Genomic DNA, 12,611 nt, shown 5'->3' on the forward strand with positions numbered 1-12,611 from the left:
CTGAAGCGAGCCGAAGACGCGCCACCGTCATCGCTCCTTCCTTGTCGGAGCCAGACAAAACTTGTTGCAGTAGACAGTCGAGAAGTCAATCGTGCTAAGGCCCCATAGGACCAACGAACCAGAAAAAATCACTGCTGACGAAGAGAAGTTTGAAAGATTGAAAGGATGCAACCTGAAGACGCATGAAACCTTACTCATTCTTGTTGTCATCGTTGTTGTTATTGGTCTTGCTTAACTTTCTGTTGCATCTTTGAAATAATATATTGTGAGTATTTTTGTGCAGCCACGGATTGCACGCAAAGGAATTTTGTAAACACGGCAATTATCTCTCTCCATTTGCTATGCACATTCCCTGTCACTGCCAGTAATCGATCGGCCGACAGTTGAAAGTTCAGTCATCTTCCTCCGGCTACGAACTACTAGCACCACCCTAAAATAATCCGGCCGATCATTCTACTTCTTCCTACCCACTACCAAAATAATCATACTATCTAATCTAGAATCTCCGAGAAGACACAAAAAGAAACAAGACGAAAAAGAATGGACATATCTACAGTGAGCTTCAGGCGTCTGCAGGCTTCAGCTGCCGTTGGGCAGCTCCTGCTCTTCCCGGTGCGACGGGAGCCCCCGGCTCCGCAATGTGCGCGTGCTCGATGTCGTCATTGCGTTCGACGCCGATGCCGAAGCCGACGCGGACGCCGACGCATGCGACGTCGACGGGGTCGTGCCCGACGACGAGCCGTCGGAGTACTGCGACGAGCTGCGCAGGCCGTGCGCCCTCCTCCGGTACCGCGAGCCGGGCGCCCCGGGCCGCGTCGGCTCCTCCAGCGTGCTCTGCTTCTTGGAGAGGATGATGACCACGCGCTTCATGTCCGGCCGCAGCCGTGGGTCCGCCTGCACGCACAGCAGCCCGATGCGGACGCACATGAGCACCTGGTCCGGCGCGGCCGTCGACTTCACCGACGGGTCCAGCAGCTCCATGCTCCGCTCCTCCTTGTACAGCTTCCAGGCCTGCATGGCGCACGCAACACATTCTTATCCTTCCAGGCTAGCTGCATGCACGCGATGACACGGATCATCAATCAATGGAGGAAACCGCACATACTACTACGTACGTAATCGAGGAGGTTGTCGGCGCTGGATCGGGGCGGCGGGATGAAGGAGGAGTTCTTTCGGCCGGAGAGGATCTCGAGGACGAGGACGCCGAAGCTGAAGACGTCGGCCTTGGCGGAGAGGTGGCCGTGCATGAGGTACTCGGGCGCCATGTAGCCGTTGGTGCCGGCGACGCGGGTCTGGACGTGGGAGTGGCCGTCGCCGGCCTCCGGGAAGAGGCGGGCCATGCCGAAGTCGGCGATCTTGGCGACCCAGCGTTCGTCGAGGAGGATGTTGCTGGCCTTGATGTCGCGGTGGATGATGGGCGTGTGCGCGTCCTCGTGCAGGTACAGCAGCCCCCGCGCCACGCCCACCACCACCTCCAGCCGCCGCGCCCACGTCAGCTCCGCGCGCAATGGCCTGTCGCCCTCGCTGCTGCTGCCGGCTGGACATTCAAAAGACAAGAACACTGACATCAGAGCTACGCCGTTCATTCCGGCTTGTAAAATTCAGTTAAACTTGGCACCACATGCACGCGCGGCAGCCGCAGCAGGTTTAGCGTCGCCGTGTGCTGCCCGGCACTCGACGGTGACACATCGGATGATCAGACCGGACGGCGACGGCGACGTGCCAGCGCCGTCTCGTGGACCGGGTCGCCCGGGGGGGGGGGGGCTGGAGGAACTCAATCAAACGGAGGGAGCAAGAAACGTGCACATGAAGTGAATCCGGCCCCGGGTGCAGCGCGGTTGTACACTGCACCCAGAGGCGCCCACGTAGGACTACCATGAGGAAAACCAAGGCATTCAATGCCGGAAACAGCTAGTGGAAGACTTTGACTCGGTCAAAAGGGCTATCGCAAGAAAGGGCCGCCTGGTCAAAGCAGAAGAATAGTTGGATTAGGGTTTGGCACTAGGCTACTACTGCTATCAGTTCACGTAGAGACTGACTGCGATGTCCATCCACAGGGGGCACAAAAGTATGGTGCACGTTTATTGCTTTTCCTCGTGTATGTATATGTGTATATGTAAGAACCGCGCGTGCAGGAGTTGGAGATTCGCGGCCAAAGCAAGAGCAAGTGCGTCAGAACCGCCTCACCATCGAAGGCGAGTTTAGTGTCAAAAGCCAACTTTCTATGCGTGCGTCGAGCCACCTGGTTAAGTTGTAGCCTAGAAAGAAAAGCAACCGATGGGAGAGGAACAATTGGTCACTGATTCTGGCTTCGTGGATCAAACTGTCTCTTTCAGAGGCCCAACGAATTTTGACGGGAAGCGTACGGCCCCGTAAGTAAAAAAGCAAACTACTCTTCCCCAGCAAGCAAGCGATCGGCCTGGATATGGATCTAGTGCATCATCTCGGCGTCATGTGGTGCATATGCGTGCTTGCCGTGCCAAGGACACATTATTTCGCGCTAACAGATTTCTTTCTGAAAGTGAAACCGGCAAGGCAACACATACATGGACATGGTCTCATCTTTTTTACAACGCGCCGCGGACACGAATTTTTCAAACAAAGCGTGCTGTGCTGACCATTCGTGCGTTGGAATTTTTCAAAAGGGCAGAGTGTGCTTTTGCCGTTTATGGCCTGGACCAGTAGTCGTGGCCTCGGGATCACACGGTTGTTCGCTTCCGTTCGTGCTTCCTAAAGGGGTAACAGCGACAACAGCGCAGCGTACTACGGGCTACAACAGTGGACCGCTCGTTGTTCATCGCACCTACGTTATGGATGACCAACGAGCTGAAATTAACCTATGCAATTTTTTTCTAGTAAAAACCCATAATTCTAGCATCTACAGTACAATTCTAAATCCAACCTCGCAACCTGATACCCGATACAAATGTCAAGTTGCCAACCCAACAACTGTACGGCGCAGTCTCCTACAGAACCCAATTCAAATCTTCGAAGCATATGGATGTGGCTATCAGCCTATGATGCCAAATTAAATTAAGAAGACCAAAAATGTCTGCACTCGCTGACTGCCTCTGCATTTTTTTACTGTCTACTATAGTTTTACCACGCCATGTATATCTATGCATGTAGCATTTCTTTAAAAAAAAATTCTAGATAGATGCTTCCACTGTTGCAGAGCATGGCCCTGTTCCATCATACCATAGATTGATGTGAATGTGTATACGACTATACGGTGCTGGTGCGACATTGCTCTCGTAAGATTGTCTGCACTCACCGGTTCAGCAACCATCAATTCAGCATGCGTGTGCATTCTGAATAGCAATAATTCTAGCAGACGTCTATGAGGGCATCATTTCGTTGAGTTTTCTTTCTGTAAGATATATGCGTGTTCTTGCAGAGAGCCGTCGGCAGCATGACACCATCACTGACGCGAGCAATGAACGGATATGTAGTGAGTACGTTCCTAGTCCTACTCTGTGTGAACTCGCTGCTGCAATTTTCCGGTGCATTAATTTCCTACCAAATATCACCACCAACCACGAAGCATCATGTGCATCTGTGCATTCTTCGTCTTCCGATCGCACAGGGTTGGTCGGAATTCGTGTTTCCAATGCGTAAAATGGGGAATTCACTCACGAATCAACCAACCAACTAAATTAAAGCATGGATTGGAAGGAAAGCAGGGGAATGGCGACGAGAAATTATCAAGCGGAACGGGTGGGATGGGACGGAGCGACTCACAGTGTGTTTTGTTGCCGGAGGTGGGCGGCGGGGCGGCGGCGGCGGCGGAGAAGAGGATCTTGTCGAGGCTCTCGTTGGGGACGTACTCGTAGACGAGGAGCTTCTCGTCGGCGCCGTGGGCGCAGTAGCCGAGCAGGTTGACGACGTTGCGGTGCTGGACGCGGGACAGCAGGTTGGCCTCGTTCTTGAACTCCCGCGCGCCCTGCCTGGACCCGGCGCCCAGCCGCTTGACGGCCACGTCCCGGCCGTCGGCGAGCTGGCCCCGGTAGACGGGGCCGAACCCGCCCTGCCCGAGCTTCTGCTTCTCCGAGAAGTTGCGCGTGGCCGCCGCCAGCGCCTCGTAGCGGAACGCGCGCTGCTCCCGCGCCGCGATGGCCTCCAGGTCCTCCTCCTCCCGCCGCGCCGACGCCGACGACCCGCGGCGGGAGCCGAACGGCCGCCGGATCCGCTCCAGCAGGTCCCGCGGCTTCATGTCCTCCTCCGCCAGGCCGGCCGGGCTTCGCCGGGGAGGGGGAGAACGCGGTGGGCGTCTGTCGCGCGCCGTGCGCGTCCGGGCGGGCGAGGGACGGAGGAAGTTTGGCAGTGAGGCCGACGCGCGCGTGTCGTGTCTGCCTTCGGGGTCGGGGTGGTGTGTGGAGCTGGATGAGGGATGAGGAGCGCGAGGTGTTTGAGAGCCGTCGCTGCCGCGGGGGAGCGAGGAAAGTTCAGGCGACTGCGCGTTGACAAACGGTGGTGTGCCCGTCCGGGCTGCCGGTGCCGTGACCTCGGGCTATCGTTGGCTGTGCATCTGCATCCGACTCGGCACGTACAAATCTTTGCGTACTGACTTCACTGTGCTCCACTGTGCTGCCAGCAGCAGGCACGTTCCTCTGACTTCACTGTGCTGCCAGCAGCAGGCACGCACGACAAGCGACGCCCCTTCTTGGCGACTTCGTTCGGCTCCGGGAAACTGCGGCGAAACGGCGGGCGCCAAGATTGACCCACCTTTTTCCGTCTTCCTCCGCGCATTTTTGCTTGGTTTTCGGAGGCGAATGCAATGGAGACGGGGAAGCAATGCACTGCCCACGTTTTCCCTCGGAAAGAAAACTTGTTAAACTTGTTTTTCTTTGAGTTAAATACAATAACGGTGCCTCAACTTGTCCTCCGTTTAGTGTCTATAGTTACAAAACACACGAAACTGGTGCTCGAACTTGTCCGACCGTATAAATACGGTGCTTTCATCCGTACTTGGACATATGTCCGTCCCGCGTGGCGTGCTATCGTGGCAGTGGCCCACCTGTTAGTGGCTAAGAGTTAGGAAGGGCTGAGTGGCCCACGCGTGAGGATTTTTTATTGAAAACTCCCACATATTTATTTAATCATGTAGGAAAACCCCACAAATTAGAATTTTTTTGCATGATGCAGGATCAAACCTAAGAGCATCTCCAGCTGTTGGCCCCCCAGGGGACGCCTAAAATCGCCGCCTGGGGGTGAGCCGGCGTAAAAAATGGGCCTGGGGCGAGTTGGTCCCCAGCCGCCGGCCCCAGGGCCGCCCCCAGGCGCGATTAAATAAAAAAAGTACAGCAAATTTCGGCACAGTTCGGCGAAGTTCGGCAAACACGACAAATTTCGGCCAACTTGAGCATATATTTGGACAAAGTTCGCCGATTTTCATTACATAGCAAATATATAATAAACTAATCTAAAAGAAACTTGCTGAACACCGAGTAGTCGCCGTTGTCGCCGCCATCCTCGTCGCTGACCTTCTCCTCCTGACGCGGGCGCCCCTGCTGCACCCGGCGTCGCCATGGCGGACTGGTGGCGGCGGCGGCGCGTCGTCGTCGTCGCTGTCGTCGATGACGACGACTCCTCCTTCGTCGTGGCCCCGGCGGCGCTCCGCGAAGCGCTGCAGGGCGGCGCACTGGCGCTCCATCGCCATCTTGAGGGAGTCCTGCCGTGTCCATTCAAGGGCCGCGTCGTCGTCGCGCTCGACCTCGCCGTGCTCCGTCTTCATGGCGGCGAGCCCCGGCTCTGCCTTCACCGGCGCGAGCCCCGGCTTCGTCTTTGGCTTGACGAAGCGCGGAGGAGGAGCCGACGAGGAGGCGCGCCGGCCGTCCTCGTTGATGACGATGCCGGCGCTGCGAGTGCGCCGGCCGAGCGGCGACTCCGCCGCGGGCTCGGCCTTGACGCCGAGCAGCGCCGGAGTGCCGGAGGAGTGCGAAGAAGAGCGCGGGGAGGAGGAAGAAGAGGAGGAGGAGCCGAACCTCCTTGGTGCCCATCGCCCATCGCGTTGGTGGTGCGCCTGGGCAGCCGCCCTCGCCGGGGGGTACGCCAACGGCAGGTCATTGCCGCCCTCGAGGCGCGTCAGCACGCCCTCGAGTGTGCGGCCGGGGACGCCCCACCACAGGCGGCGCCCCTCGCTGTTCTTCATGCCGCCGACCACCGCCACGCCGTTGGTGGACGCCAGCCGTTGCTGCTGACGGCGTTCGAAGTACGCCGCCCAAGCCGCATGGTTGTTGGCGGCGTACTGGGGGAGGGAGAGTTGGGCGACGGTGAGGGAGGCGCGCACGACGTCGACCTCCTCGGCGAAGTGCCCGGGTTCGGCCACGACGTCGGACAACGGGGGAATGGGAACTCCCCCTTTGCTGAGCTTCCAGCTCGTCGGCCCGGCGCACATGTCCGGCGGCGCCGGGATGTTCGCCTAGAACAGGAGTCAAGACTCCTGTTCGCGGAGCGAGCGGCGGCCGAAGCCGTTGGCCGCCGCCTCATCTCCGGGGAAACGCTCGGCCATCGGGAGAGGGAGGAAGAGCGAGGGCTCGACGGCGGCGCTCGGGAGAGGGGGGCTCGGCGGCGGCTCTCGGGAAAGGCAGAGCTCGACGGCTAGGGCGGGTAGGGCTAGGGCTGGTGTGGCCAGAGGCGAGGGAAGCCGCCGGCTTTATATAGCCGCGTCCCGCCCGTGTGTATTCGTGCGAGGGAGGGGAGGCGTCGGCACCGTCCCGTGACGCGCCGCCCGTGAGAAATCAATGGTAAGGCTGACCGGCGGCAGCCTTGCCATTGATTCCCCGCGGGAAACCGAGGCGTGAGGAAAGACGATGCGCGGTGTCGCTGATGCGGCGGGCCCGTGACTCTTTCGCGTCAAAACCGCTCGCCCCGGTGTCCCCGAGCGCCCCCAACGCGTCGGGTTCGGCCTGGGTCCGCCGGCTCTTATTTCGGACCAGGCCAACGAAAATCGAACTTCTGGGAACGTGACTGGGCCGATTTTTCTGCGCCGATGCGAAAAAATTGTCTGGGGAGACCTTTCTGAGAGCGCGGCTGAAAATGCTCTAACATCTTGTGATCACGGATTGCATATTTGCATTGCACGCACGGGTTGTCCACCATGCCATACTCTACATAGTAGATATTGACTAGTTCGAACTCTATATATTGCATTGCTATGCAAAAAAACTTTGGAGCACCAACACATTGTGTCCTTTTTTTCGAAGTTTAAATAAACGGATTTTTACAGCTAAACAAACTCTAAATTTTTATACATTCACATATAGAACTGTAATATATCCGTGTGAATTTTCATCAAAATCTATGTTTGTACGCGGGAGATAAAAAAGGCAATTACATGCAAAAATCAGCTTGTTTTTCTGGCGGGATTTTTGTCTTTTTTCGCAGGGTATAATATAACATAATTTCAAACGAAATTTGAAAATCACTTACAGCACATGCATACATTTTTGTGTGAAAACAATCAGCTTTTTTTTGAAACTTTTAAGTGCCAGTTTTTAGCCTTTCAGAAAAGCATGCTCAGTGGCCACCGTGCTCCAAAAAACCGCTTTGGTTGCTATGTACCTCTTCAAGTGATTTCTGTTTATATATGGTGCTTCTACGGACCCGTATAAGTTTTATTTTTATTTTGTCAAGTCCTATATTTTTATTTTTCATATTACTTTTACCATTGAAAAAGAAATGTAAGAAAAAATTCAACTGCCATAAACTTAAAGAAAGTGTTATTGCATTTGAAAAATGTTCAGCATGTTTTTGAAAAATGTGTCACATGTATTAAAAATTGTAACGTTTTTTTAAAAAATGTTCTTCTTACATTAAAAAACTGCTAATGTTTATTTTAAAAAAAAGTTCAACATGCATTAAAAAATAATTCTGTAACATTTTGAATAATTGTATTAAAAAGTTCAACACAGTACCTTTTAATGCATGTTGAGTAGTTTACAAAAGGGACTGTCTAAGACTCAGTCGACTGAGACTTCACAAAGTCTCAGTCGGCTGATGTCATTTAGGGACATTAGGCCTGTTCCTTAGCTCGTCATCTGCTGGACTATATTCGGCTTAGGTTCTGGGCTTTCTTTTTCTGTTTGTTTGTTTTTTATTTTGGGCCGGGCTCTTTACCGTGTTTGTGTATTTGGGCAGCCTGTTTATTTGTTTTCTTTGACACAGCAAAAAACGTACTCAACAGAAAAAAGAATAGGCCCAGGCGATATGCGTGCTCGATCTTTGTACTAAGAAGAACTCAACTCGTTGTATGTGTCTGTGTGCTTGTTTGTTTGCTTGGGAAAAAAAATAAGAAAAAGCATCAACTATGCATATATGTGCTGGTTTGCTGGAAAATTTCCGCAGCTTTATAAAATTTGTGTGATTATGTTAATTCCCATCAGCTATACCAGTGTTTACAAACAAAAAATCAAAAATAAAACAGCTGCTATGATTTTTGACAAAAAAAGAATTACTATTATTGATTATAACTGATAGTAATTCAGGATATCATGCCCTGGCACACAATTTGCTAGCGACACCACTCTGAGACTGGAGAGATGCACATTTGAAAAATCAAAATCTGAACAAAAATATATAATCGGAACAGATGCCCATCAGCTACTAGTTACGATGTCTGAACAAATTTGAAAGACGAAAAATGACTTGCCACATCAATTAAAATCTCCGTCAACTTGTTTTTACAGACTTTAAAATATACAAAAAAAGAATTCTTATAGAGTTTGAGAATATGTTGCCCATCAGATAAAAAAAGTCTAAAAATATATATATTCTAACTTTCAGATATAAACAAGGGGACTGGACAAGAAAAATAAATGGAAAAACTTTGGCTACTTCGTTAGTTTCATCGACAGTTTAGACAAACACACAAAAATAAGTGGGACTTTATAACTGATTTAAGTAACAAAACAAAAAAGGAAATGAAAAAAACAAGGTACTATAACTTTTATGTAACATAATAAAAACTACAATGAAAATGGTCCCTCCACACTCTTGGTAAAAAAAGACTTGCAGTTGCCCCCCTCTCCTACCGCCCTTCAACAAAACAAATGTGAGTTGCAGTCAGATAACTAGACATGCAACTGCAGTAGGTGGTGACACTGCAGTTGCGTGCCTAGTATCAGACATGCAACTACCCCTTCCTCTCTCGCCATCCTCTGACATAATAGAAGGTTAGTTGCAGCCCGAAGGGTGGCCCTGCAGTTGCAGTCGAGGATGCCACTTGCAATTGCATGCCTAGTATCAAACATGCAACTCCCCCTCTCCCTCCGTTGCACTCCAACAAAACAAATGTCAGTTGCAGTCGGGTGGTGGCACATGCAATTACAGTTGGGGCGACGCTTGAAGTTGTGTGCCTAGTGTTAGACATGCAACTACCCTCCCCTCTCCCGCCGCCCACCGAAAAAACAAAGGTCAGTTGCGGTCGGATGAGTGCACATGCAATTGCGTTCAGGGGGGGGGGGGGTGAGGGGGTCACACTTGAAGTTGCATGCCTAGTGTGAGACATGCAACTGACCCCTTCTACAACCTCCCACCGACGAACAAAAGGTCAACTGCAACCAATAGGTAGACATGCAATTGTAGTTGCATGTACAGTGTCAGACATGCAACTACCCATCCCTCTCTTACCATCCCGTGACATAACAAGTTGTTAGTTGCACACGAGTGGGTGGACATGCAATTGCAGTTGAGGACGACACTTGTAGTTGCATTCCTAGTGTCAAACATGCAACTACCCCCCTCCTGTCGTCGCCTCCGAAAAAACAAATGTCAGTTGTAGTCGGGTGGGTGCACATGCAATTGCAGTTTGGGGTGACACTTGCAATTGCATGCCTAATGTTAGACATGCAACTCCCTTTCCCTTCTCCTGCCACTCTCTGACAAAACAAAGGTCAGTTGCAGTCAGAGGGGTGCACATGCAATTGCAGGCGGGGGCGACACTTGCAATTGCGTGCCTAGTGTCATACATGAAACCGCCTCCTCTCCCACTGCCCACCGACAAAACAAAAGGTTAGTTACAGTTGGTAGACATGTACTTGCAATCGGGAGAAAAACACCACTGCCCCCCCTACAAAACACTACTGAGTTGCAGTCATGTTGAAGACATGTGGTTGCAGTCGGTGCCGACACTTGCAGTTGCGTGCCTAGTTGCAGACATGCAAGTACCCCTACTTCCCCTCCTCCCACAAAACATCATAGAGCCAAATGCGGTGGGATAAAAGAAAATGAAAAATAAAAGCGCCATCGTTGAGCCACTACCTCCCCCTAGAGCCACATTGGGGTTATTGCACACGCCCTCTCTCTCTCTCGTTGAGCCACTACCCCCTAGAGCCACATGGGGGTTATTGCACGCGCGCGCCCACACACACACACACGCACATGCACACTTGGGGGTTGTTGCATGGTGATGAACATGCAACTGATCGGGAGTAGTTGGGTGCCAAGGGTGGACATGCAACGGGCCACCTCCTATGGCAGTTGTGTGTCAATGGTGGACATGCAACTGGAGAAGAAGGAAAATTCCCACGTGCGCGGCGGGGTGGGGAGTTGTCTTGGGATACTGTTCTTGTGTGGTGGGAGATAAAAACAAAAGAAATGAAAAACAAAAGAAAAAAATAAAAACAAAAGAAATGAAAAACACCGTCATTGGGTCGTCCCCTAGCGGCACGCGCGCACACACACAGCTGGGACAATTGCATGTCGAGGATGGAGATGCAACTGCCACCGCTAGGGGGGATTTCGTGTCTAGGGTGGACATGCAACTAGAGAAAAAAAGGACACCCCTCTCCCGAAGATTGTCTTGGAATATTATTCTCGTGCAGTGGGAGAAAAACAAAACAAAAAAGGAAGAGAAATGAAAAACGCAACTGCTAAATGTCTAACTAGTGCCTCCTAAGGTCGCCTCACATGTTGATCCTAAAAAGGCCGCAACACATATAGCTGTGCATTGAACGTGTTGTGTATAGTTGCAACTTGTGCAATTAGGCATGAGAGTCAGATATGCCACATGTAGGAAAAAACAAATAGTTAGAAGAAGTTTCATTTCTACCAGCATAGTGTTCCTTATGTTAGGGCGCGCGGCAAGTTAGTAGAAGTTTTTTTAGAAACAAAAATAAAATTTTATAAAACATCGCCAACCCTACCTTTAGTTGCATTCTGACTCTTCCTCGACGCCAACAACCAATTTGTAAAAACAACTTTAGCCAACAAAAAAGTACATGCAACTTTTTATTGCGGGAAAAACATCCATCTATTCATCAAAACATCATGGCGATACAAAAAGAAAATCAGGAGTAAGAAAAATTGCATCCATGCATGTAGACCACCTAACGACAACCATAAGCACCAGAACGAGTCAATGGTGGGCCCCATCATTGTCCCTCCCTCACCGGAGTAGAACTTTAGTCTACTAACAAGTACAACCGCGAAAAAAAACAAATAAAAGAACAAACATAGAGTATTGTTTATTCTTATTTACATTTTGAAAAACAATTTATAATAAACGCGTAAGCCAAAAAGAAGTAGTATAACTGCAAAAAGGAAAGGAAAATGAGCATGTATAAAATTACTCGTATGGATAAATTACTTAAAATAAAAAAAAACAAGATGACAAGTTTGACACTCTAATATGGTTAGTTGCACCAAAAATTATGTGCAGTTTAAATGTATGAAAACTATATTGTAAAACAAATAACAGAAAAGAGGTCACCAAAAGAAAAGCAACATCAAGACGCCCTTTGAATTTCCCCTCCTAAGCCTAGGGTGTTTTTTTGTTGTTGCAAAAATAGAGTGTTTAATTTGCGACACATAATTATTTTTAATAAGAAACTTGACACAAACAAGGCCAAAACCTTGCCCCATGCTAGCCCCGACAAAGAAGAACAAAAGGACAGGGCCCAGCCCAAAAACAAATAGAAGAAACAAAACAAATGGGCTGGTAGTGCAGTTGCACGAATCTTGAAGCATCCAACGATCCAACGGACAAGGCGTTGACTGAGACTTCGCAAAGTCTCAGTCGACTGAGATTTAGCATCTCCGTTTACAAAATACAACTTTGTCAATTTGTTAATAATTGGACATTTTAGAAATACAACGAAGATGCTTGTTGTCCAGAATGAACATACATAAATTGACACAATAATTTCTAATATAGGTTGAACTATTTCAATCCCCATAAACTTTTGAAAAAGTTCATGTCTATCTCTTCAAAGTACGCAAAAATGAAAATAGAAAAAATATTTCAAATAATAAATAAATTCATATTGTATTTCTTATATGGGAAATTTACGTTCCATGAAACTAAACAGGAACTTAGGAAAAAATAAAAATAAAACTGGTAAATAAAGCATTAGAAAATTGCAGAGCAATATGTGCAAACTGTCTACATAGCTTCCTATGGACAGATCGAGCTGTGTTTGACCAGGAACCGCCAGGTTCGAAACCCCTCCAATTTATTTTAAAAAAAATCATGTTATTTCTAATGAGCATACACTTTATTTCAATTCTTTTCTATGTGATTAAATAAAATACAAGCTGGTTTCTGTAAAAAGAATCTCACGCACGAAGCACCCATCACTTTCCCCTCTCAGCCACTGACAGATGCATCACCG

At 50.0% G+C, this 12,611-nt stretch overlaps 1 protein-coding gene across 1 annotated transcript; it reads right to left on the minus strand.

The window, feature by feature from the left end:
- Positions 1-305: 305 nt before the first annotated feature.
- Positions 306-4,528, minus strand: LOC125509254 (cysteine-rich receptor-like protein kinase 43). Its single transcript, XM_048674183.1, has 3 exons — positions 3,742-4,528; positions 1,116-1,537; positions 306-1,011 (listed from the first exon to the last, which is right to left on the minus strand). The coding sequence occupies exons 1-3, from the start codon at positions 4,211-4,213 to the stop codon at positions 580-582; spliced, it is 1,326 nt and encodes a 441-aa protein (XP_048530140.1). The 5' UTR covers positions 4,214-4,528; the 3' UTR covers positions 306-579.
- Between the last annotated feature and the right edge of the window lie 8,083 nt (positions 4,529-12,611).

Source organism: Triticum urartu, chromosome 5 (genome assembly GCF_003073215.2).
Source record: "Triticum urartu cultivar G1812 chromosome 5, Tu2.1, whole genome shotgun sequence".
NCBI lineage: Eukaryota > Viridiplantae > Streptophyta > Magnoliopsida > Poales > Poaceae > Triticum > Triticum urartu.